At 38.2% G+C, this 20,223-nt stretch overlaps 3 protein-coding genes across 6 annotated transcripts; 1 reads left to right on the forward strand and 2 right to left on the reverse strand.

The window, feature by feature from the left end:
* Positions 1-65: 65 nt before the first annotated feature.
* Positions 66-3,712, forward strand: LOC110159730 (dynein axonemal assembly factor 3). The gene is made up of 12 exons (XM_020924339.2): positions 66-87; positions 324-433; positions 665-771; positions 854-947; positions 1,089-1,243; positions 1,320-1,514; positions 1,578-1,700; positions 2,162-2,284; positions 2,360-2,498; positions 2,583-2,697; positions 2,775-2,849; positions 2,954-3,712. Exons 2-12 carry the CDS (start codon positions 352-354, stop codon positions 3,093-3,095), a joined length of 1,350 nt encoding a protein of 449 aa, XP_020779998.2. The 5' UTR covers positions 66-87; positions 324-351; the 3' UTR covers positions 3,096-3,712.
* On the reverse strand, positions 3,284-6,673 carry LOC110159540 (troponin T, slow skeletal muscle-like). Of its 4 annotated transcripts, none has more exons than XM_055150171.1 (10): positions 4,952-4,987; positions 4,782-4,801; positions 4,653-4,713; positions 4,456-4,572; positions 4,277-4,354; positions 4,099-4,212; positions 3,910-4,021; positions 3,525-3,613; positions 3,410-3,450; positions 3,284-3,329 (listed from the first exon to the last, which is right to left on the reverse strand). In XM_055150171.1, the coding sequence occupies exons 4-10, from the start codon at positions 4,552-4,554 to the stop codon at positions 3,284-3,286; spliced, it is 579 nt and encodes a 192-aa protein (XP_055006146.1). In that variant the 5' UTR covers positions 4,555-4,572; positions 4,653-4,713; positions 4,782-4,801; positions 4,952-4,987. The 4 variants fall into 4 exon arrangements, with proteins under 4 accessions (XP_055006146.1, XP_055006145.1, XP_055006147.1 ...); XM_055150170.1 differs by having other exon boundaries at positions 4,782-4,797; positions 4,957-4,970; XM_055150172.1 differs by lacking the exons at positions 4,782-4,801; positions 4,952-4,987 and adding an exon at positions 6,662-6,673 and having other exon boundaries at positions 4,653-4,673.
* Positions 6,674-9,262: 2,589 nt separating this feature from the next.
* Positions 9,263-20,204, reverse strand: LOC110159816 (carnitine O-palmitoyltransferase 1, liver isoform-like). The gene is made up of 19 exons (XM_055150167.1): positions 20,047-20,204; positions 17,341-17,486; positions 16,447-16,586; positions 16,111-16,282; positions 15,864-15,965; positions 15,170-15,307; positions 14,950-15,027; positions 14,416-14,523; positions 13,469-13,556; positions 12,473-12,668; positions 12,212-12,400; positions 12,023-12,128; positions 11,838-11,954; positions 11,570-11,734; positions 11,365-11,493; positions 11,124-11,279; positions 10,798-10,911; positions 10,608-10,700; positions 9,263-10,519 (listed from the first exon to the last, which is right to left on the reverse strand). The coding sequence occupies exons 2-19, from the start codon at positions 17,479-17,481 to the stop codon at positions 10,394-10,396; spliced, it is 2,358 nt and encodes a 785-aa protein (XP_055006142.1). The 5' UTR covers positions 17,482-17,486; positions 20,047-20,204; the 3' UTR covers positions 9,263-10,393.
* Positions 20,205-20,223: the final 19 nt, after the last annotated feature.

The raw sequence follows: 20,223 nt of genomic DNA on the forward strand, positions 1-20,223 counted from the left end.
AGTGGAGGAAGCGTTACCCATAGCAACAGAGTCAAACTTTACCTCTTAGCTTTGAGTTTACTGACGGGCTGCTTTTGTTTTGCTGAGGTGAGTGCCAACAATATGTCTTTTTTTTCTGGAGAAATGCATAATGTTTTTGATGAGTCTGTAAAGTTGTTCACCTTCCAAAAATATTACAAAATCATTCTATATGTGTAGTTAGGCTACATTTTCGTGGCGTTGATCTAATTAGCTAACTTAAATTAGCTTGTAATCCAATTAATTTAAATCGCAAAAGCTACTCTAACTTTTTCATAATATATTTACACGAGTCTATATTTCAGTCTAGGGTCTTGTGGAAGTTTTGGGAGAATGAGTGCGGGGCGAGCTTCTGAAGGGGCAGGCTGTATTTCTTTATGGGGGTTCAGTCCGTCCCGTAACCTCCTGACAACAGGTGAGAAACCATGCATTTAAATCTTCTTACAGAACCGTATTTACGTTTATTTATAACCTTTTTATTCTGTTACACACACACACACACACACACACACACACACACACACACACACACACACACACACACACACACACACACACACACACACACACACACACACACACACACATATATATATATAAAATGTATTTATTTTTTAACATATTCTCTCATCTATTATTTGGCCAGGCCCTGAACAAAATGCAAAAAAGGCCAACATTCTGCTGGTGGGCAGTGGAGATCCTCGCCATGTTCTCAAAACTATAGCTGGATTGCCAAACAAACACAATCTTCATGTAAGTAAATAACAGCATTCACACAGTCCCTTTACAGAATGTGTGTAAACATTAAAAAATAACTTGTGTCTTTATATGGTAGGTGTGGGTGATTGAAAACAACATAGAGGTAATAGCCAGACAGATGCTGATGCTGTATCTTGCTCTAATGCCCCAGGGCAGCATGGGATTTAGTGGTAGGTCCAGTAATAATAATAATAATAATAATAATAATAATAATAATAATAATAATAATAATAATAAAATAAATAAATAATAATAATAATAAAAACATTCCCAAACAACTCTTAACTATATTATTTTCCTTGCTGTTTTAGAGAAGACTGAAGTTTTCCTTGAGATTTATGGAAACAGTGAAATCTGCAACCACACAGCAGAGATGCTCAGACATGCAGCATCGCATCTTATTGTGTCAGTTACAGAAACAATGGAGGAAGCTACACATCCCTGTTTGGATACTTCACTTCTCAAGGTACCACACGATCTCTTTGACTAAGCCTTTAAATTTTGTTTTGAAAATTAGAAACTTTTTTTTTTTGCTTCTGAAGTTCAAAGAGAGAGATGAGCTGGCAAGGATATTTAAACAGTGGACACAGCAGGAATATTCTGTATCGGGACGTCCTACTCCCATTGTGATGTCTAAAGCCTGGGATTATCGAGTTCGCCAGCACCTTGGGACCCGCTATGACTCCAGGACAGGTTGCTTTGACTGGGACCTCATCATGAAGCTACATGAAAAAGGGGTAGAGAAATCATTAGGACAACTATAATTTATCAGTTTCTGTATAAACATGCATTTTTTTCAGGGTCGTCTAATCCATAAACATCAATATTCTCAATGGCGTGCAGGAGGCGTGGCGTTTGAACTGAGAGAAGGTGTCTACCAAACTTTAAATCCAACTTTTCTGTCCTCAAGAGTTTTCAGTCAGGTTAGTTTCTCAATTTAGGCGTGACAAAAAGCATGAATACTTTGCATAGAGCTGTCACAATAACACATTTTGAAGTGTGATATATTGCTGAAGTAAAATAGACAATAAACAATATTATTGAAACCGATATAACCAGTAACCCAACTATAAAGCAGAATTGTCTCTAAAATGTATTCTCCATGTAGAAAAGAAATATGAAATGCAATAAATAAATAACAGAATATAACACATACATAGTCAGTTTGTGTCTATAATGAGTCATAAAAGTTCATAATTAAACCCTCAAAATTCTTTGTAGTATTGAAAAAAAACAAACATGTCCCATCAGTACACATAAAAAGTCTCCACGATAAATATTGACCCCCAAAAATCATTGTTCCATCTAGTCAAGTGAAGTTGATAAAGTATTTATCATGACAGGCCTAACTTTGTGCATATTTTGATTATTGTACTGTTGACAGAAAGGGTCAAAGGTTGCTGTGACGGGCTACTGGGGTGACATCGTATCCAGCCCTTACCTCTCATTTGGCATTGAGACTGATGATAAAAGTCTTTTGAAGACACAGAATGGACAACATATCAAAGTAACAGCAATGATTTAAATGATCATGATTTGTGTTTGTTGTAATCTAATCTTATTGAACTCCTCTCATATACAGACAGCACAAGACGTCTCTGTTGCTAATATCCAGGCATTGTTCCAGTCCATGTATAATAGACAGGAAAGGCCCAGTACACCAGATGAAGAAAAACAAATGCCATCCACTGACAATGACTCAAAATGTGTCTCTGTCAATGGTAAATCTTTAGAAGAGCAGGAATAAATCATTCTTTAAAGTATGTATTTCAAATCTAATCATTTTATTGTTTTGTTTTTTCTAGATTTGCTGCATCTTGATGGCATCTCTGTGACCTTCCTGCCCATGGATGCACTGACAAAAATGCCACAAAAAGAGAAATATTCAAATCTTTTTAATGTAATTTTCTTTTCGGTTGGGTACGTTTTAAGATTGATATGCCTAACCCATTATGTATTATACACAATTTCATTGTAGTTTTCTCTCTTCCTTAAAGCTGCGTACACCAGTTGAGCCCAGCACTGAGACAGATTGCAGCACCAGACGCTGTGCTTGTCGTGGAGTTGGCCAAGTGAAGACTTTTTTATAGTAGCACTGCCTGTTTCCATGGAGACAGTCACCATGAAGCATATTTAGTTGTAAGTAAAGGTATAATTTTCTTATTTTTGCTCCTAGGTTTATCCTGGATCTGAACAAAGAACAAGAAAGAGGTTTTACAAGTAAAGTGAAGGATATTGCACAAGAATCTGGATTTGAGCCTTCACAAGAAGAGACCATTGATGATGTTTTTGCAATTTTTACTCCACAGAGGTGTTAGTTTACAAATGATATGTTGTAACCAATACCATTTGGAGAGCATCATACAATATATTAGACAAAATAGGTCATTTGAATAATAAAAAAAAAAAACATGACACAAGTAAATCTACTATGTTAGGTAATACATATGAACACTGCAACATGCCAACAAAAGGTCTCAAAAACAGAGCATCCTCTTGCTTTTGATTACTTCCATCGTCCTCCAACCTTCCCCTTCCCATGGCATTTTTTGCTGTAGCATAAAAAGATGAGAACAGTGTTGTGTCCAATAAAATGTTGGCATTTAAAGACAGTGTGCATAGACAGACTCACAATTTCTGAGCGTGCTGGATTCGGTTCAGAAGGACGTTTATCTGAAAAAATAAGAAATGCAATATATTATCCCTATAGCATGTCATGAATGAAAAATTGTAATGAAAAGGTGAACCTCATATTTCTGTCTCTTCATTTTCTCTGTCAAGTCAAACTTCTCTGACTCCAGTTGGTAGATCCGCTCCCACATCTCTTTGGCTCTGGCTCTGAAAGGTCAAAGAGTTAAACGCTACAAATAAAAATGGGGCTAAAATTAATCATAAGTTTTAAATATTAACAAATATTGCTCCAATGAATTGGGTAGTAAAGAACACATAAAGAATTATATTTGTTTTGTGGCATAATTTGTCACAAAACAATCCAAATAAATTTAATAAATATGTTAATCTTTCACCTCAAGTTGATCTCTGACAATACATAAAATAAATAATTACTTCAAATAATTGTGATTTCAGTTATGATCCACAAAATTGTAATTGTAATATTTTCATAATGGAGACACCTCAGTCCATCCTCTCTCAGATGCTCAATGGCCAGTGGGGTGCGTCTTTCAGCCAGTGTTTTCTTCTTGATTTCTCGTGCTGTTTGCTTTTTGCCTCGTCTCTGCTCAGCCTAGCAGACATTAAACATTAGTATTAGTTTAATATAATACTATCTCAAGAAGATTTTTCTATTTTTCTATCACTGACTTTTGCCAGGAAGCCACCAAAATGTGCGCCCATGTTGGAGAGCACCTTTTTCTTCTTGGCTTCATCATCTGCCCTCTTCTTCGCCTCTTCCTCCTCCTTCCTCTGCCTCTCTTCCTGAACGTACAACAGTATTTGTATTGTTTATATGTATACATTTGAAAATACACTTTTAGTTTACCGCAATCCTTGTTTGTCGGTATCTTTCTTTTTCGGCTCTGACCCGCTGCTGCTCAGCTCTCTCTGCTCTGCGAGTTTCCTAAACACAGAATTATGACTGTTATTTTTGTTTAAAACACAAACAAGCACATACACTATATCTAATAAACCACTCATTCACTATTATGTGTAACTGTTTACAATTCTCTCTTTAAGTCCAATCAGCTCCTCTTCCTCCTTCTTCCTCTGCTCAAAATGAACATCAATCAAAGTCTGCAGCTCGAGGAGGTCCTTTTCCATCCTTTTGCGGTGAATGTCCTGCAGAACCAGTAGAAATGAGGTGTGATACTATTCTGTGTGTATTAAGACACTAGATAGTGTTTTCATTATCTACTTACATCAAAATCCACCCTCTCTCCCTCAGGTATTTTGGGGGCAGCGAGTTGAGTGACATGTGCCCTGTGAAAAAGGAACACCCAAAACTAAAATAGTCTTTTACACTCCAATATTTCCATGTTTTATGCTACCTGTATCTCGGCCGTTCTTTGTGAATTCAAATTTGAAAAAGAAAAGAGAAAGAGGTTACAGTTTATTCCTTGAGGTTACAGTTGGTGTTGCATTCACAATGTGCATAGCAAATTATGAAAACATTATGCAGAATTTGCATGTGTCAAAATCACTTAGTTCCCAGCAACGTCTCACCTCCCTCGTCATCATAATCTGAAAAACATAACAAAACAAAAACATCCCACAGTGACAGGGCACATAGTCAAGAATAGGTATAAATGAATGAAAACATGCCACTGTACCTTCGTGGTGAACACTGAATTGAAAATAATGAGGAAAATGTAACAGGCTTTTTAACAGTATGAAAATATATGTGTATTGTAAATATATTAACATTGTGACATTCAGTGGACTCACCCATGTTCTTCAAATTCAGACATTATTCGCACTAAACATAAAAAAAAACAACTTTATTACAGAATAGAATCACAGAACCTTCGAAATAGTTTTTTTTTTTTTTTCTTTTTTGGCACATTTTCAGAAACTTTTCATAAACCTGAAAATAAAACAAAACTCACAACATAATGCCAGTCCTAGTTTTGTTCTTTTTAGCTTTTAATTCTGGACCGTTTTGTACTTTCTGAGTTCATATAGCGAGTGAAAGAAAATATGTTGCAACTCTTAACAGGAACAGAAACTCAAATTTATCATACCACATTACTTAGAAAATATATGTTTTAATTGTTTGCATATTTGTCACTGGGGTAATGATTGATGATGTTAGCATATTAAAAAAAAACAAAAAAAAAAAAAAAAAAAACAGATAGGCCACTGTTTTTGTTGTAAATATGTTCCTAGGCCATGGTCATTTGTAAACAATGCTCTAGGAATAGACGAGGTGAAATGTCATAGAGTCTGCATCCCTGGATAAGAGGGGGAGATCAGCTGAACAATCTCACATTTAATTTGATTTACAAGAAAGAATGTAGTTTGATTAGAAAGATTACACTGCTTTGTTCTCCATTATCACCAGCCAAGTCCTCCATTATGAGTTTACCAAGTTTACCGCCATCTCACAGCACAAAAGAACTGTATAATTTGCTATATTTGTCAAACTTCATTTTGTGATTATCTGTAACACTGAAGCAGAGAGGTAGTGTGCCCTCGCCAATCGCATTAGTAGGCAAATTCAGTATTTATGGGTTTCAGCATTGTGTCATAGGTAACATTTTGACATTTTAATATTAAAAACATAATATATTTTGTTTTCAATTGTTAAAACCTATGATGATGGTCCGATTTTTTCACCTTGTGTAACTAATAAGGATAGATAGTGTTGTAGTCACAGGAAGTTTTGTGGTGTAAATATACATAATACTTCACAGTGAAATACTGAAGTCAGCTTTTAGTCAGTAACATTTTTTTTTACTTGTCCTTCATGTCATGGTGAGCAATACCATTAAAGTTGTAAAGACCACTTAGGTCTTCACCTTTATCTATTCATTCAGTTGGGTGAAATTCTTATTTGTTAACATTATTCTGTTGTGTATGGTAATTTATTTGTGGGTAAATGCCATTGTTTCAGGCCATATCTGTTTATTGCGCCCTCCCCGGACGCACGGGGATTTAGGGGGAGAAGGACGCACGCGCGGGAGCGCGCACATGTGTGACGTCACACGCCGACTTGGACACATGCCAGGAGCTGTCAGGACCTCGTGAGCTTGCAATTTTGGAATATATCGCTGCATTTTTTGGGATTATTGCTTTTCCAATCGTGCTGGATCTCGTCTCGCCACGGGAGCTGCTGGACTGTGGGACAAAACCGGAGCGCGGGTGGCGTGAGTAGAACCGCAGGCTTCATCAACTCACGTTGCTTCTGCCGCGCAGCGGGGGGAAAAACTTTGGGAACTTTTGGGGGAAAGTTGCTCGGGACTGTTATGGTGAAGGGTGGTGGGCATTTATCGGACTGTTTCTTTATTGTTTTGTTGCACTGGAGTTTGGGTTTTGGGTTTGGGTTTTTGGGGATTGGGGCGCTCGAGCGCGGGGTGGTGGGTATCGTGTGTTGTGTGGCCGTATTTGTGTGTCCGGCAATGCCAATAAAAGCCGGATAGGCCAACAGCATTTCCTTTTTTGCGTGTCTTTGTTTCACCCCCGCTGATATGAATGGATCCTCCCGCGACCTTAATTTTGCGTTGTAGCTTTTCTCTTGTCGAGAACAGGTGAATTGTTACAAAGTGCATAACTCATATTTTTCTAATTATTACCTGGTTTGATGGGATAGTATCAGTAGTAAATATTTATCATAGTTTTAGATCAGTTAAGTGGCAGTTTGTGGAAAAAAGTTTAAGAAATGTAATAAAGGTGTTATTATGCTTGCTAAGTAATAGATATGGAATTACTTCTGTGTTTGTCATATCTGCTGCCTACCAGAAGTAAAATGATAAACTCCACAAAAAAACAAAACAAAAAAAAAAAAAACCCAAATAATAAATAGACGTGATTTATAGTGAAATAAGCAGTCTAACCTGCCATATGAACTTTAATTTTGAGTAACAGTGGACTTCTTCAGGGTGAACGCAAAATTTGAAATGAAATGAAATTAAATATGACGAATAATGGATTTTGTTAGCCAAGGCTAGAGATGTGTGTACCTACCTGATGCAGAGTGAAGACAGACAGGAGACTTGTGAGGGCCAAGATGGGACAGCCTTTATATGGGGGTCATATGGGGTGAGCTGGGGGGCTGAATCTGAAAAGATGAGAGACTGTATGGGATTAGCCTGAGCTTTGGAGAGGGTGAGCTAAAGTCTGACAGACAAGATAATGACTGAAGTGTTCTCGCATGACCTCACTGCTCAAATAGAAGCAACAGATGCATAAACAGTCACAGAGCCAACCTCTGTCCACACTTCCACTTAATTTATTGAAGTTCATCCATCAATCCTCCAATCAGCTATAACATCATTTCTATTTTCATCATGTGAGGTGACTAAATCTGTTACCTTTCAGTAACTTATACATATTTAACTTGTATAAACATTTGTAGCCTACAGTATCTCTCCCTGCGTCCCATGTGAGCATCATTTCACACATCTGCACTCATTCACATACACACCAACCTATGCTTATGTGAACCCTTCCCCACTCGCCCCCGGCTTTACAGCAGCCATTCCCATAGACACAAAGCCGCAAGCAGAAGAAGAAGGTTGATTTGATGACTGCAGACAAACAGGAGTCTATGAGTGAGTGACATTAGATGTTATATACTGGATATTTGATTCAAATAGTAATGAATCTTTTGTTTTCCATCAGATCAAACACTGTTGTGATAAATGTACAGCTCTGTTTAGGTAAGTATTTCTAATTTAAATAGACACACCAAACACACCAATTTCTAATTTTAAATACATGTATTTTCAAAGTTAATGTACTTTGTACTCATTTGCTCTGTGAGATTATTTTTTTGTAATAGAAAAAAAAATGACAAGAGTGATACACAGGTAGACTGCAGGGAAAACTCCATCACACACCAGGCCATGCCCAGAGAAGTGTCTGCGCCAAGGACACAACAACAGAGAAAGTAAGTATATGATGTGTATTGTGGATAGTGGGTGTACTTTTTCCACTCAGCGATTTTGGGGCCAAACGAAAACTTTCATTCAGCCTGAACTGGGGATTTAAGCAGCTGCACAGGGGACACTTGCTTTCTACTGTATCATGCAGTCCTATGATGTTTTTGCACATAGTATGTTGTATTGTAAAATCTTTTCTTGTTTAGGATCTGATGAGCTCCATTTTGTGGCGGACTCAGTTAATTGGAGACAAGCCTAAAATGTCTTTCATCAGAACCCTTAGGATTTGGCCAGTGCAAGCAGCATGAGTGAAAATCAGAAGTCATTATAAATGCAAATGTAACCTCAGTGGTGTGGCTTGGCTTAGTCTATTCAAAGTGGACATGGCCAGATAAGATTAGCCACCGTTCTTTCTGAAACTGGATTGATCAGCCCAACAATGGTGGTGATTGTGCACTGAACATAAGATAGAATGATTTGTGAGCCAGGAGACCTATTTCTTTTGCTATTTAGATAGAGTGCAATGCATTAAACCATCTGTGCAAAAGTTATTACTAAAATAAATAAAGTTATAGATTGTTTTTGCATATTTCTTTTAATTAAAAGTGCAAGGGGAAATCGTGGGTGCCACTGATCCAGCTGTAGTCCAGAAGATCTTAGAATAAGTATGTAACAAAATACATAATCTATTTAAAAATCAAAATAATCAGTAATGTTATTGTGTTCCTAACAGATTAAAGAATTAACACCTGGAGTAACGATTGAGTGGCTCGTCCAGCTGGATGGAAAGATTTTCCTCAAAATAGAAGAAAACTACTGAAGATAATAGATAAAGATAATCCTTAAATATTTTGCATTTATCAGTACAAGAAGTGAAAACTCAATTGACCAAAGGATTTTTAAAATTTTCAGTTGAAGAATAACAAGCATTAAAATACTTTTGTTTTTATTTGGGTGTCATAGCACTTCCAAGGCAGTAAAATAAAGTACCAAATAAAGAGAGGTCAGAATTCTTGCATTTACACTTGTGTCCTGTTGCTTTAATATTGACAGTAGGATCATCCCTTTTTCCTTACAAAGATATGGCAAATACTCCTTCCAAGGATTTTTACACATATTATACTGTATTTCTACAGAAAACCAAAGACAAAAAATACAGAAAAAGTACTATGAAGGAATATGTCCCTTTACATGTAGTTTATGTTTACTGCTAATACAAATAAATGTCCAATGGTTATGGTAACCTGGCAACAGCTAGACTATGTGTAGCAATCCTGACTACACATAACCAGAAGCGGCTCTCATTAAATGCAAAGATAAATACAAGGCATAACATTTAGACAAATACTTCCAGCTGATTGGGGAAGTGTCTCATCGGTGGAATGAACTGACGAATCAAGCCTTTGCTAAATCCAGCGGATGAAAAAAAGCATATTTCCCATGCATAAATATCCAAAGCACTTCCCTCATTGTAAAATCTGTCATTAGTGTAATTATCTCTGTTTCTGTTAAAATAGGCTGAAGTTCATCAGTCAGTGGTGCCATGTTTGTTTTGGCTTGCTTGAGTGCTTCACCTTTGTCTTCACCCAAACCACAGGTTGCCCTGTGATGGGCTTGAGCTACTGTGGACCTGGCCAAACTCAGCAGTGGGCTTTTAAACTAAATATTTTCAAGCAAAAAAGCAGAAAATCACCACTGCCATCAGTCTCTGCACAGCTTATGTGGTATATAGACGTGTGGTGCAAATTGTATGCATATTTAATGCTATTTAACTAAGAAAATACAAAATCCCTTTACAATGCATTTCCAAATATGTTCCGAAGACAAGCTAGACCTACACTAAGCTCATTATACAATCCAAATGACTGTAAATATGTAAAAATAATGGTCCCCACTTAAGTAACCTACAAACAAATATAAATATATTTATTAAAATGTCCCGTTTAGCACTGCAGTTTCACATTGAGTATTTATTCTCGAAATGTTTAAGGCTCTTTCCCGCAACACCAAAATCACCACGTCAGGTGTGCACATATGACCTGAGGGTCCCTAGGTCTAAGTTACTGGTCTTTCTTAACATTAGGGTGACTGGCTTCAGTTTTCTTGGGCTCTGGTTGGGCACCACTGAGCAGATGAAGTATATCATGCAGTGCCCTTTTAATCTGAGAACCAAATTTATGGGCATCCTAGTAAAAAAACAGAAGAAAAACAATGTCAGAAAAGATTCCCCTGTACTGATTATCAAAAGTATTTTAAATATATTTTAAAACTCACAGTTTGGGGACACGAGTGCTTGCAGGAGATGTGGAAGTTGATAATGTTCTCTCCAACAAGGCTGTAGGACACTCCATAACCATCATCAGCAACCTAAGAAAGAAATACAGTCTTAAATAAGGGTCACAATAAAAATGATATTTTGTTCATTACAGACTGCAATTCTTAAGTTGTTAATGGAGCCACTCACTGGGCCAAAGCCTCCTCCACAAGAGATGTATTCTGGGTAGTTGACCAGGTCAAACAGCTCCACCTGCTGGACAGCAGTCTGACTGGTTGAGAGCCTCCAGGGCTCTGACAGCACCTGAGGCATATATATAAATAAGAAACCGCAGATAAGATAGGCCTACATGAGAGTTGACCTTTCGAACTTTGTATTGTTATATGGAAAGAGCTCTCCAGCAATTTAGGTCCACAATATTGATGCATTACAGTTATTTTTTATTTATAATTTAATAAGGTATTTTAAACCTCATTAAAATAAAAGAGCAACATTTAATTTGTTTATTTTCTAACCTCTTTCAAGAAAGGCGACTCTATTCCCAGATATTTAGAGACCACATAGAGGCAGAAGAGATGTCTGTCAATGCCAGCTCCTGTCATGGCCATGCGATACAGAAGCTGGTGCTTTTCGGACGCTGCTCGAAACAGACGTCTGCACACCTCTGGAGCCTGTGGCACACACATTATCACTGGAGCTCAGTGGGAATACAAGATTTGGGGAAATAACAGGATCCTGGCTTCAGCTTTGACTCACCTCTCCTCCTTCGAACGCTCGGACAAAGGCACTGCTCTCATTGGAGCAGGAGCGCACCGTCTCAGTCCTGCCCTCCCTGAACAGACGGGTCATGGAGGCCTCATACGTCAAGCAGAAATTACCTTGCTCCTGAATTATATTCACATAAGGAATGTGATTCTTAGGATCAACAAATCTATAGAATATTGCTACAAAATTTTCTCACCCTGAAGTAGGCCAACTGAAGAGTCATCTGTATAAAGGCATCTGGGCTAACTCTGCACTTTTTAACCTTTCCTTTTCCAAACTCTTGGAATGAGAAAACGTGAAAATCGATATCGTTTGCCAGTTTCTGGGCCACTTCCAAAGACTTTGAGATCTGCTCCTCACACTAAAAAAAGACACAATACGCTTCAGTGAAGTCCTTGAACAAAGTACACTTTATACAAAACCAAATTATGATTATACATTAAGGTGCCTGTAGAAAGTCATACCTCCGGGGGGATTTCCCAGTTCAGCTTCTGTGGTTTTGGAAGTGAAGAATCCACTTCTCCCTTGCAGTGACCTTCTGTATTGTAACCAAGCTGGAAACTGTCAGTAGCCAGGGCGTACTGAAAAAGAACAATTAACTAATTGCAAAGAAAACACAGCAAATGTGTGTACTCATCTTCATACCTACCTCCCATACATGAGCTAAAACTGGTGCATCTGCCCAAGAATGTTCTGCATTTATACCACATTTTCCATTTTTGTAGAAAACCACAGAAAATGACTTGTCAAACCACCTATGGACACAGCATTCAGACATGAACACAGTAAACATGTATGTACACATAAGTAGTCATATTTCAAAAGGAAATAGTCAAACCTGTCATAACATTTTCCATGTAAAAGGGATTTAGCATATTTATCTAGACTTGCAGCAGGGTCATCACCCATCATGCCTTGCTCATCATCATCCAGTGTGACAAAAAAGGCAGCTTTTTCTATACAGTCCAGAGACCGTTTGTTAAGCCCTGTGCTAAAGAATTTTGCCCTGGCCTTGGCCCATGGTATTCTGTGGAATTGTTAAAAAATATTATTTATAATGCTCAAAGAAACAATGTTTTATGTCATCTATAAGACTAACCTGTCACCAGCTGTCAGGGCCCCAAGGTGGACTTCTCCTTTTGAAGGAGGAGAGGGGTCATCCAGAATCCTTTGGATTTGAAACTCAATCTCTCTGGGTGACAGAAGGCGGCCAGCCTGGTACACCCTGAGCCTGAAGTAGCGCCCCCTGTGGTATACGGCTATGTAATCACTGTCTTGCCAGTGCTGAACCGTGTCTTCAAGAGAGAGAAGTATAGTGGGACAAATATAATTAATGTTTTATATAGTTTTACAGTACAAACCCAAAGGAATATTGCAACAATGATCTGGGGGCTAAACATAAATGTCTGAAATTCTAATGAACTGAAGCCCATGTAAACAAGGCGGAATGCAATGAAGCATCTGCCTTTATGAGCCGACCCCAAATAAAAGACACACAACAAAACCTTTTAAGTAAACAATAAAAAACAACTTTTTCTGTGGCCCAGACTTGTGAGGAATGGAGAGATGGGTTTGTTGACTCATAAATGCAAGTGAACAAGAGCTTTAGGAGAGGGCGGGCCCAGTCATGTAGAAACATGAACACTACCTGTTAGCTCTCCAGGGATTCGACAAGTGTCAAACATCCTCTCAAACTGATAGGAACAGCATGGAACTGCAGACCTCAACAACCACTAAATAAGATAAACAGAGAGGGCCAGTCCAAAGAGGAAAGGATGTAAAGAAGAGAAGAGAGGTGAGAGTCGAAGAAATTAAAGAAAACTAAATGAGTGGGCAGAAGAAAAGAGTCAACATTAGTCAGAAACAGGCCTTTATAACATCCCAGAGTAGAGAGAAATGCAAAGAGGAGGATGGGAAGATGGGCTTACAATGGAGCAGCAAATCACAGATACTGTACTTGGGCACATCACCACACATGACTAATGTGAATTTATTAGTCGCCTCAGTGGACCCTATCATTTGAAAGTGGTCTTCTTTTGGGGTCTGAAGTTTGCTATGACTGTAACTTTAATGTTGCAAACGAGTGTCTCTTTACCAGTCTCCTCTCCTGGAGTACGTGTAGTGTTGAATATCCTCTCACACTGAGCTGCACACAGGGGAATGACAGTGCCGGGGATACGACTCTGGGAGATGGAGGGAAGGGGGGGAATGGGGAGACAGAACAAAGAAATCCAGCAGAAATAAATGAAAGAATGAAAACAAAAAGGGGACAATGGAGTGTGGTATGATGATTCAGTTCCACCCATTTTAATAGAAAATGGTCACAGCCATAGGATAGCTGTGGAAAGACTGTTAAATTTGAAATTCAAGTCTTAAAGTCTTGAACAAAAATATAAAATACTGGTAGTATGAACTGCATAAGCTAATTCTTCTGCGTGTGCAGCATACACTCTATGATGGATGCATGATTGCAAGCTTGAAGATGACCATGTAAGATCACCAAATATAATCAAATGACTCTTAACCAAGGCATAGATCTAGAACAGTTATTAAATGTAAATTGTGTATCTATTTGTCCTTATTTTTCACTATGACCAAACAACAGTGAAATCCTTATCTTACTTTCATTCACAGTGTCTTCACACAATTTCACAAATTACAATTTCTCTAGTATGTTAAACACCGGTTTTATGAAATACAACTTTCTGAATAAAAAATGTTAAAAGTTAAAGTTAATCTTTAATCTACTTTACATTTACATTTAGGTTTACTTTTTGGGAGTAAAGAATGAATTGAAATTACTTATTTTAGCTTCAGAAATAGTTTAGTGCTAAACTTAAAAAATATTTAGTACTTACATTGTGACCTGTATAATAATGGTTATTGATCAACTGATAAATCTTGACATGTCCACTTGTAGCATCTTTACTATTGGGTTGAGTATACTAGAATACCGGTATTTGCAGAGGGAGAGCTACAAATACAAAATACTGTACTGTGCAGTGGAGGGCAACTAAGTGTGTGAAGTGGCAGACAACTCACTGGTTTAATCTCCTCTTTGTTCAGTTTGCGACGATAAAGGAAGAATGCGTGAATGGAGTTGCCAGCTCTTGCTGCCTGGATCGGTGTGGGCGTCACAAACAAAAAATCCTACACAAAAAATGAAGAATCATCAATAAAGAAAACATGCTATGTTTAATGTTTGTATTTACTATTAAACTATGCTGCACACATGAGCTAATTTTCATTTGCCTGATTTTATTTGTGATGGAGAGAAAGTAGAGAGCAGTGTACAGGGATCCTAACCATGCACTACAAGTTGGATTGTCATGAGGTTTGAGATTTCAGACAAGAATTCATCTTCTATGGCTCCTATTGATTCATTTGAATCTACAGATCTGGTACACAACATTTGGTGCAGAGCAGACTTTTTTTTTTAAACTCCACTGAGATTCTCTCCACACCATTCCAGATTGATAATGGTAAGCACTCAATTCAGATTGCTACATGTATCAATCTGGATTTAGTCAGATTAGATGTTTTATTAAATATGTAGGTGATTAGATAAAGTCCTACCATGCCATAGTAGTTACTGTTGACCATTATAGGGCTTCTTCCACGAAGGTAAACATATTCTTCCCACCAGTCACTGACCTAGAGAGAAAAATAATGCTTTAGTCAACTTCACTTTCTGCCATTTTCAGACATCTATAATTTAGGACACTTGCTAGTGCTAGTATTAATGCATTGTGAGTGTGCTTTAGAATAGTATAACATGATGTGCAACATTACTTACATAGTTAGCAGCCCAGAGTGATTTAAGTTTGAGGTACCACTGCAGGCGGTTCCCCAGGCTGCCCTGAAACTCTTCTGCTAGTTTGGTTGTGCGTTCATATTTACTGTCATCCATAAGAGGACGCACAGACTCCAAGTACTGATCAAAGAAAAAAAGATACAGTATATGAAAAATTTGCGCTCACCACATTCGTTACCTGGCCAGCCAAAACTACACGCTTTGACAAAGCTTTACAAAGACAAGTGGATCTGGAGCTGATTGACAGGCCTATTACCCAATCAGAGAGATGCATGGTCTGGTCGTGTCAAAAACAAACATGGTGGGGAAAAAAACAATATTAAGCAGTGAGAAACTGCAATTTTTTGTTGAATCAACAAATGGAGACACCACATGGTGCTTTTAGGCACTGAATGTGTTTTTTACATCAAAGAACCATTCATGCATTCAAGTATGAACTCACTCCTGCTTATAGTACTCGATTACCACTTAGAAACTGCTATCTTTTCTGATTTTGTGGATTCCTTATCTTGATTTATACAGATTAAGCTTAAGTAGTAAGTGAGTAATAATACACCCAGCCAAGATATTGGAATAGTAATGCTGAATATAATGTTAATAAGTTTAAAATAATTAATTGTTTTATACCTAAAGGGCCTGTATACTGTAATTCATACAGCTTTATGGAATATCTCACCCTTTTGACAGTGTCTTTAATGGTGGGCACAGGCAGGTTTGGCAGTGAACCCTGGTAGCTGTAGAGAAGAGGCTTCCTGCCAGAAAAGATGCGCACCAGGGCCTGGCAAGGATACAAACATTATTTCACACACAGTATACAATATCTGCTTTATGCACCACAAGTAACTTCTTAGACTTTATCCTACATTAAAAAAATAAAGAGGTGACTAGAGCTTGGTTTGTTAAGTGTGAAGGGTGACACTGACCACCCAGACTTTGGTGGTGTTGGACATCTTTCCATGCTGCTCAAACATCCAGCGGTGGTAGGATAGGAGCTGTTTAAGGCAGAGTCTCATGGTGAATATGAGCAGTAGCCACAGCAGAGTACTGAAGAGCACTGCAGACACCACAGCCTGACACTGAGAACTCATCGACTGACTGAAAAAGGAGATGGGAGATACAAAATCCATATCAACTATGCATTAGTATGCACAACTATTCATTAGTATGCACAAGGACAAAGTAGGACTGGAATAATTTGTATTAAGATAAACTTTTCATAAGAACATTAGCTGTAACCATTTGAAATAGTCATGTGATACCTGACTGGTAGGTGCTCTTGTATTTTGGCTATGAGTCCCATGGATGGATCAGAGCGGGTGTACATTGTAGCCAAAATTGCAATGACCACAAATAACCATGAAGACGGACTGGCTGGGTAAACTCCTGTTATAACGTTGTTCTGTAAATGAATAGAAGAAGAAGAGTGCGTTGTGAAAACACAAAGCAGATTTTCCCGTGATTAGACGAGAGTACAATTCTTTTTAGAGTGCACATTGTAAACAACTCCAGGAGCATTAGCAGAGAGAACACTGTGATATGAACTAATACAAGAATGCCATGAATGTCAGTATGCTTATAGAGGTCTGTGGTGTCATGATACTAAAATTTACAACTCGATTTAAATTCTAAGGAATAGACTCGATACTTAATACTGATTCCGATATCAGGATGATAATTTTAAAATACAATTTCTTTAGACAATAGAATGTATTTTTCAACATAAATCACCATCATGTGGCCTTATACCACTGTCTTTTTTTCCATAGTGGTCCATGGATGTATACGAGTCTATGTGGTCTTATACTTACAGATCAAAAACTCTAAAGGTATTCAGGACAGGTTAACTTCTCTCCAGTGAATGTGACTCTTTTAGTATTGATGCCTACTCAAAATTTTAGTACTGATTAGTAACTGATTTTTCTATACTTTTGACTATCCTAGTCTAAACTAGAGGTACAGTGAGATTTTTCTCTAGACAGGATATTTTTTCTGATGACAAATGACACTGTATCCAAATAATTGTAATCTCTGGGATTTGACAATTGTACCAAATCAAATTGCGACATATTGTGCAGTATTTGAAATGACAATAGTTTTGGTAAATTGCACAGCCCCAAGAAAGAGGCAGGTCAAATTTGTTGTAATGGCAGGACCTTGAGTCTAATGATGCGCTTCTTCCAGGACCGTACTCCGGACAGGTAGATTTCAGAGAGCGCCTGGTGGGACAGCTGCAGGTCGATGCCCTCAGGAGTGACTGTGAACTGGAACGCCACGGCCTGGTGCGCCTCCGCCATTCTGTCTACAACCACACAGAGACACAAGTCAAGTCAAGGATTATGATTACTGCTGGGTTTCAAATGACACCACAACATTCTATATGCCAGTCATTTTACATACAGATGGGGAGCACAGCTAAAATGAATATGGTCAAGATGCATCTTTTTTCTTGTAATACATGAATATAATGGGACTAGTCACATTTGTGAATTCACCTTTTAGACATTTCATAGCAGAGTACTATGCAATCAATAGGGAAATCTAGACCCGCCCTCACTGCCCTCATTGCCCCTGCTCCTCCCCCTCAGGGACAAACTGAGGAGGCACAGCAGCAATGATGTCAACATGTTAGTAAATGTACAGCAGAACCACAATATATGGTTTATGAAAATGGTTGCAAATTGTTGCAATGCAAGAGTTAAGCCTGCTCAATAATAGAAAAATACTAATGATCATTCAAGTGATCATTTGCAGAAAAGAGGTGAAAACTGAACAGACGCAGGAGCAAAAAATATGCTGTAAGAATTTATTTATTTTTTTTGTAATGTGGCCATACTAGCTTGTCAAAGCCTTGTCCCTTCAGTTCTCAGAAGCAAAGCTAGGCCGGCCTAGTTACTACTTGGTTGGGAGACCACTGCGAAAATCAGGTGCCACAGTGGGGTGCCAGTCACAAAAACTGTTGTTGTATTCTTAGGCGAGGCACTTAACACACATTGCTTAGTATGACAGTGGAGTGTGCGTGAGTGAGTGGTAGCAGTTGGAGGGGGCAATGGCTCAGACTGGCAGTCTTGATTCTGTCAGTCTGCCCCACGGCAGCTTTGGCTACAGTAGTAGCTTACCATCACCAAGTGTGGAATGAATGAATAATGCTCTGTAAAGCGTCTCAAGAAAAGTGCTATATAAAACTGATGCATCATTGGCCCTCGCCACTAACAAAGTTAGTTATTAATTATAGAGTATAATATAACCATGATTAGCCATGAATAGTCAGTTAGCCCTGTGGAGAGGTGAAACATGTGGAAAAACTTCAAACTTCAGGGTTCAATTACTGCTATCAGTAACCAACAAAAAAATAATAAATAGACAAGAATAGTTCAAATAATAATTTTTCTTACTATATTCTAGACTAGTACAGCAAAAATAACTAAAACATAGCATTGCAGAATTCCTTTGCACCCAGGGGCAAATATGTTACATATTTGTACTATTAACCATGACTGACCCACTTACAAAAATAAGAACGCATGCAGGCTGGGCGATGATAATTGGGACCTAGAGTTATGGCAAGAACGAAAGAGAAAGCGACAAAAAGTGCTTTGAAATAAAATGGCTGCAAATTCATCAAATAATAATGATGAAATGTAAGTGTGGGCAAGTCCCATGCATTTTAAATCAAAACTCCTGGACACAACGAAGATTGATGGAGTTTGATGGCAGTGTGCTGACTGGCTGATGTGTGAGTGGAACTCTTGTTTAGGGCTATTACTGGCTCTTGCCACAAAATGAATTGATTTTTCTCCTCAAATAGGCTATGGATAATGCCCTCAGGTCAGATTCCTCTACACTAGATAGCAACCCAGAGGACAGCCCATGTACTCATTATATTCAGCTATGCCGGTGAAGCACATAATCATGGATCACATCATTGGTCCAGGTCAGAGAGGAGCGTTTCCGGATACAACATGATTTTAAACTAGCTATTGTTCTTATGTGGGAGGTTTACACACAAACAGTTCCTTATTTGTTAACGTGGATTAGTCTAGTTTAAATAGACTAAACCTGTATGAACCTCTAGAGTAAAAAAAATGAATGGTGAATAAGTGAGACAGTTTTGTAATAGTTTAATATTCATTAAAGTGCAATATAATTTATAACTAGAGATACAGGACATACAACCTCCCTTCAGTCCACTGGCATCTTATGGTACCCCCCACAATTAGACAACCAGTTTTTCTAAACCCGTTTTTCTTTACATTTGAGATTGGGTTGAACTAGTGGAATATTTGGTTACATGCTTATTGTTCATTTACTGTAAAGATAGGGTTGTATGATTGCTGTCTAATTTGGAAAATTTAGCAAATCATAAGGACAGGACTGAACAGGACTGAGTTGCGTGCTTAGGGGATTGTTATGTCAACATAAAACCATTATGCTGAATTTCAGTAGGAAGACAACGAGAGAAAAAAATGAAAATGAAATGAAATGAAAAGGGAAGTTAGAGCTGAGCTGATGATGAAGTTATGAGAACCCGCCAACTGTAGCTACCGGTGGAATCTCAATGTACATGTACAGTTTAGTACAATTCTTTCCATATGGTGTTCATTTATAATAAGTCACACATTGCAGTACAGTCTGTTTACCATGCAATATACTGTTGATTTGGATCGCCCGTCAATGGATTCACGCTTACAGTTATTTGGCAATCGCTTAACAAAAGAAATACGTCTGAGTCTGAAATACATTAGCTCGGCTAACGCCGACCCTATGCAAGCTAACGTTAACAGTCAACATAAAGCTACAATACAGCAAAGACAATGTTGTACCAGAATGGTGTGCAAACCACGGCGCGTTAAAAGGCCTACCTTCTCTTCTAAAGCGATTTGGGATAAAAAATAAACAGCGTAGCAAAAACCGCACACCATGAACTTCCGACGTCGACCAAGCCCCCGTAACCGTGTGGCTGTACTGTACCCTCCTCCCGCTGCGCTCTGTGGATGTATGCGCACAGCTCACCGGAGGAGCGGAGAGGCCGGAGGGAG

The sequence above is a fragment of the Boleophthalmus pectinirostris genome, unplaced genomic scaffold (genome assembly GCF_026225935.1).
Source record: "Boleophthalmus pectinirostris isolate CB_2022bp ecotype Guang Dong unplaced genomic scaffold, ASM2622593v1 HiC_scaffold_14, whole genome shotgun sequence".
In the NCBI taxonomy this organism is placed as follows: domain Eukaryota; kingdom Metazoa; phylum Chordata; class Actinopteri; order Gobiiformes; family Gobiidae; genus Boleophthalmus; species Boleophthalmus pectinirostris.

Excerpts from the sequence above, each read along its gene's own strand:
- LOC110159730 (XM_020924339.2), top strand. The coding sequence starts at position 352 with ATGAGTGCGGGGCGAGCTTCTGAAGGGGCAGGCTGTATTTCTTTATGG. Across the intron at positions 772-853 it reads CAAACAAACACAATCTTCAT|GTGTGGGTGATTGAAAACAA; the intron begins GTAAGTAAATAA and ends TTTATATGGTAG. Across the intron at positions 2,499-2,582 it reads AAAATGTGTCTCTGTCAATG|ATTTGCTGCATCTTGATGGC; the intron begins GTAAATCTTTAG and ends TGTTTTTTCTAG.
- LOC110159540 (XM_055150172.1), bottom strand. The coding sequence starts at position 4,554 with ATGGAAAAGGACCTCCTCGAGCTGCAGACTTTGATTGATGTTCATTTT. Across the intron at positions 3,614-3,909 it reads GAGAGAGGATGGACTGAGGT|CCAGAGCCAAAGAGATGTGG; the intron begins GTCTCCATTATG and ends GACCTTTCAGAG. Across the intron at positions 3,451-3,524 it reads TGAAGAGACAGAAATATGAG|ATAAACGTCCTTCTGAACCG; the intron begins GTTCACCTTTTC and ends TTATTTTTTCAG.
- LOC110159816 (XM_055150167.1), bottom strand. The coding sequence starts at position 17,481 with ATGGCGGAGGCGCACCAGGCCGTGGCGTTCCAGTTCACAGTCACTCCT. Across the intron at positions 11,494-11,569 it reads TTCAGTTGGCCTACTTCAGG|GAGCAAGGTAATTTCTGCTT; the intron begins GTGAGAAAATTT and ends AATATAATTCAG. Across the intron at positions 10,701-10,797 it reads GTGGAGGAGGCTTTGGCCCA|GTTGCTGATGATGGTTATGG; the intron begins GTGAGTGGCTCC and ends TTTCTTTCTTAG.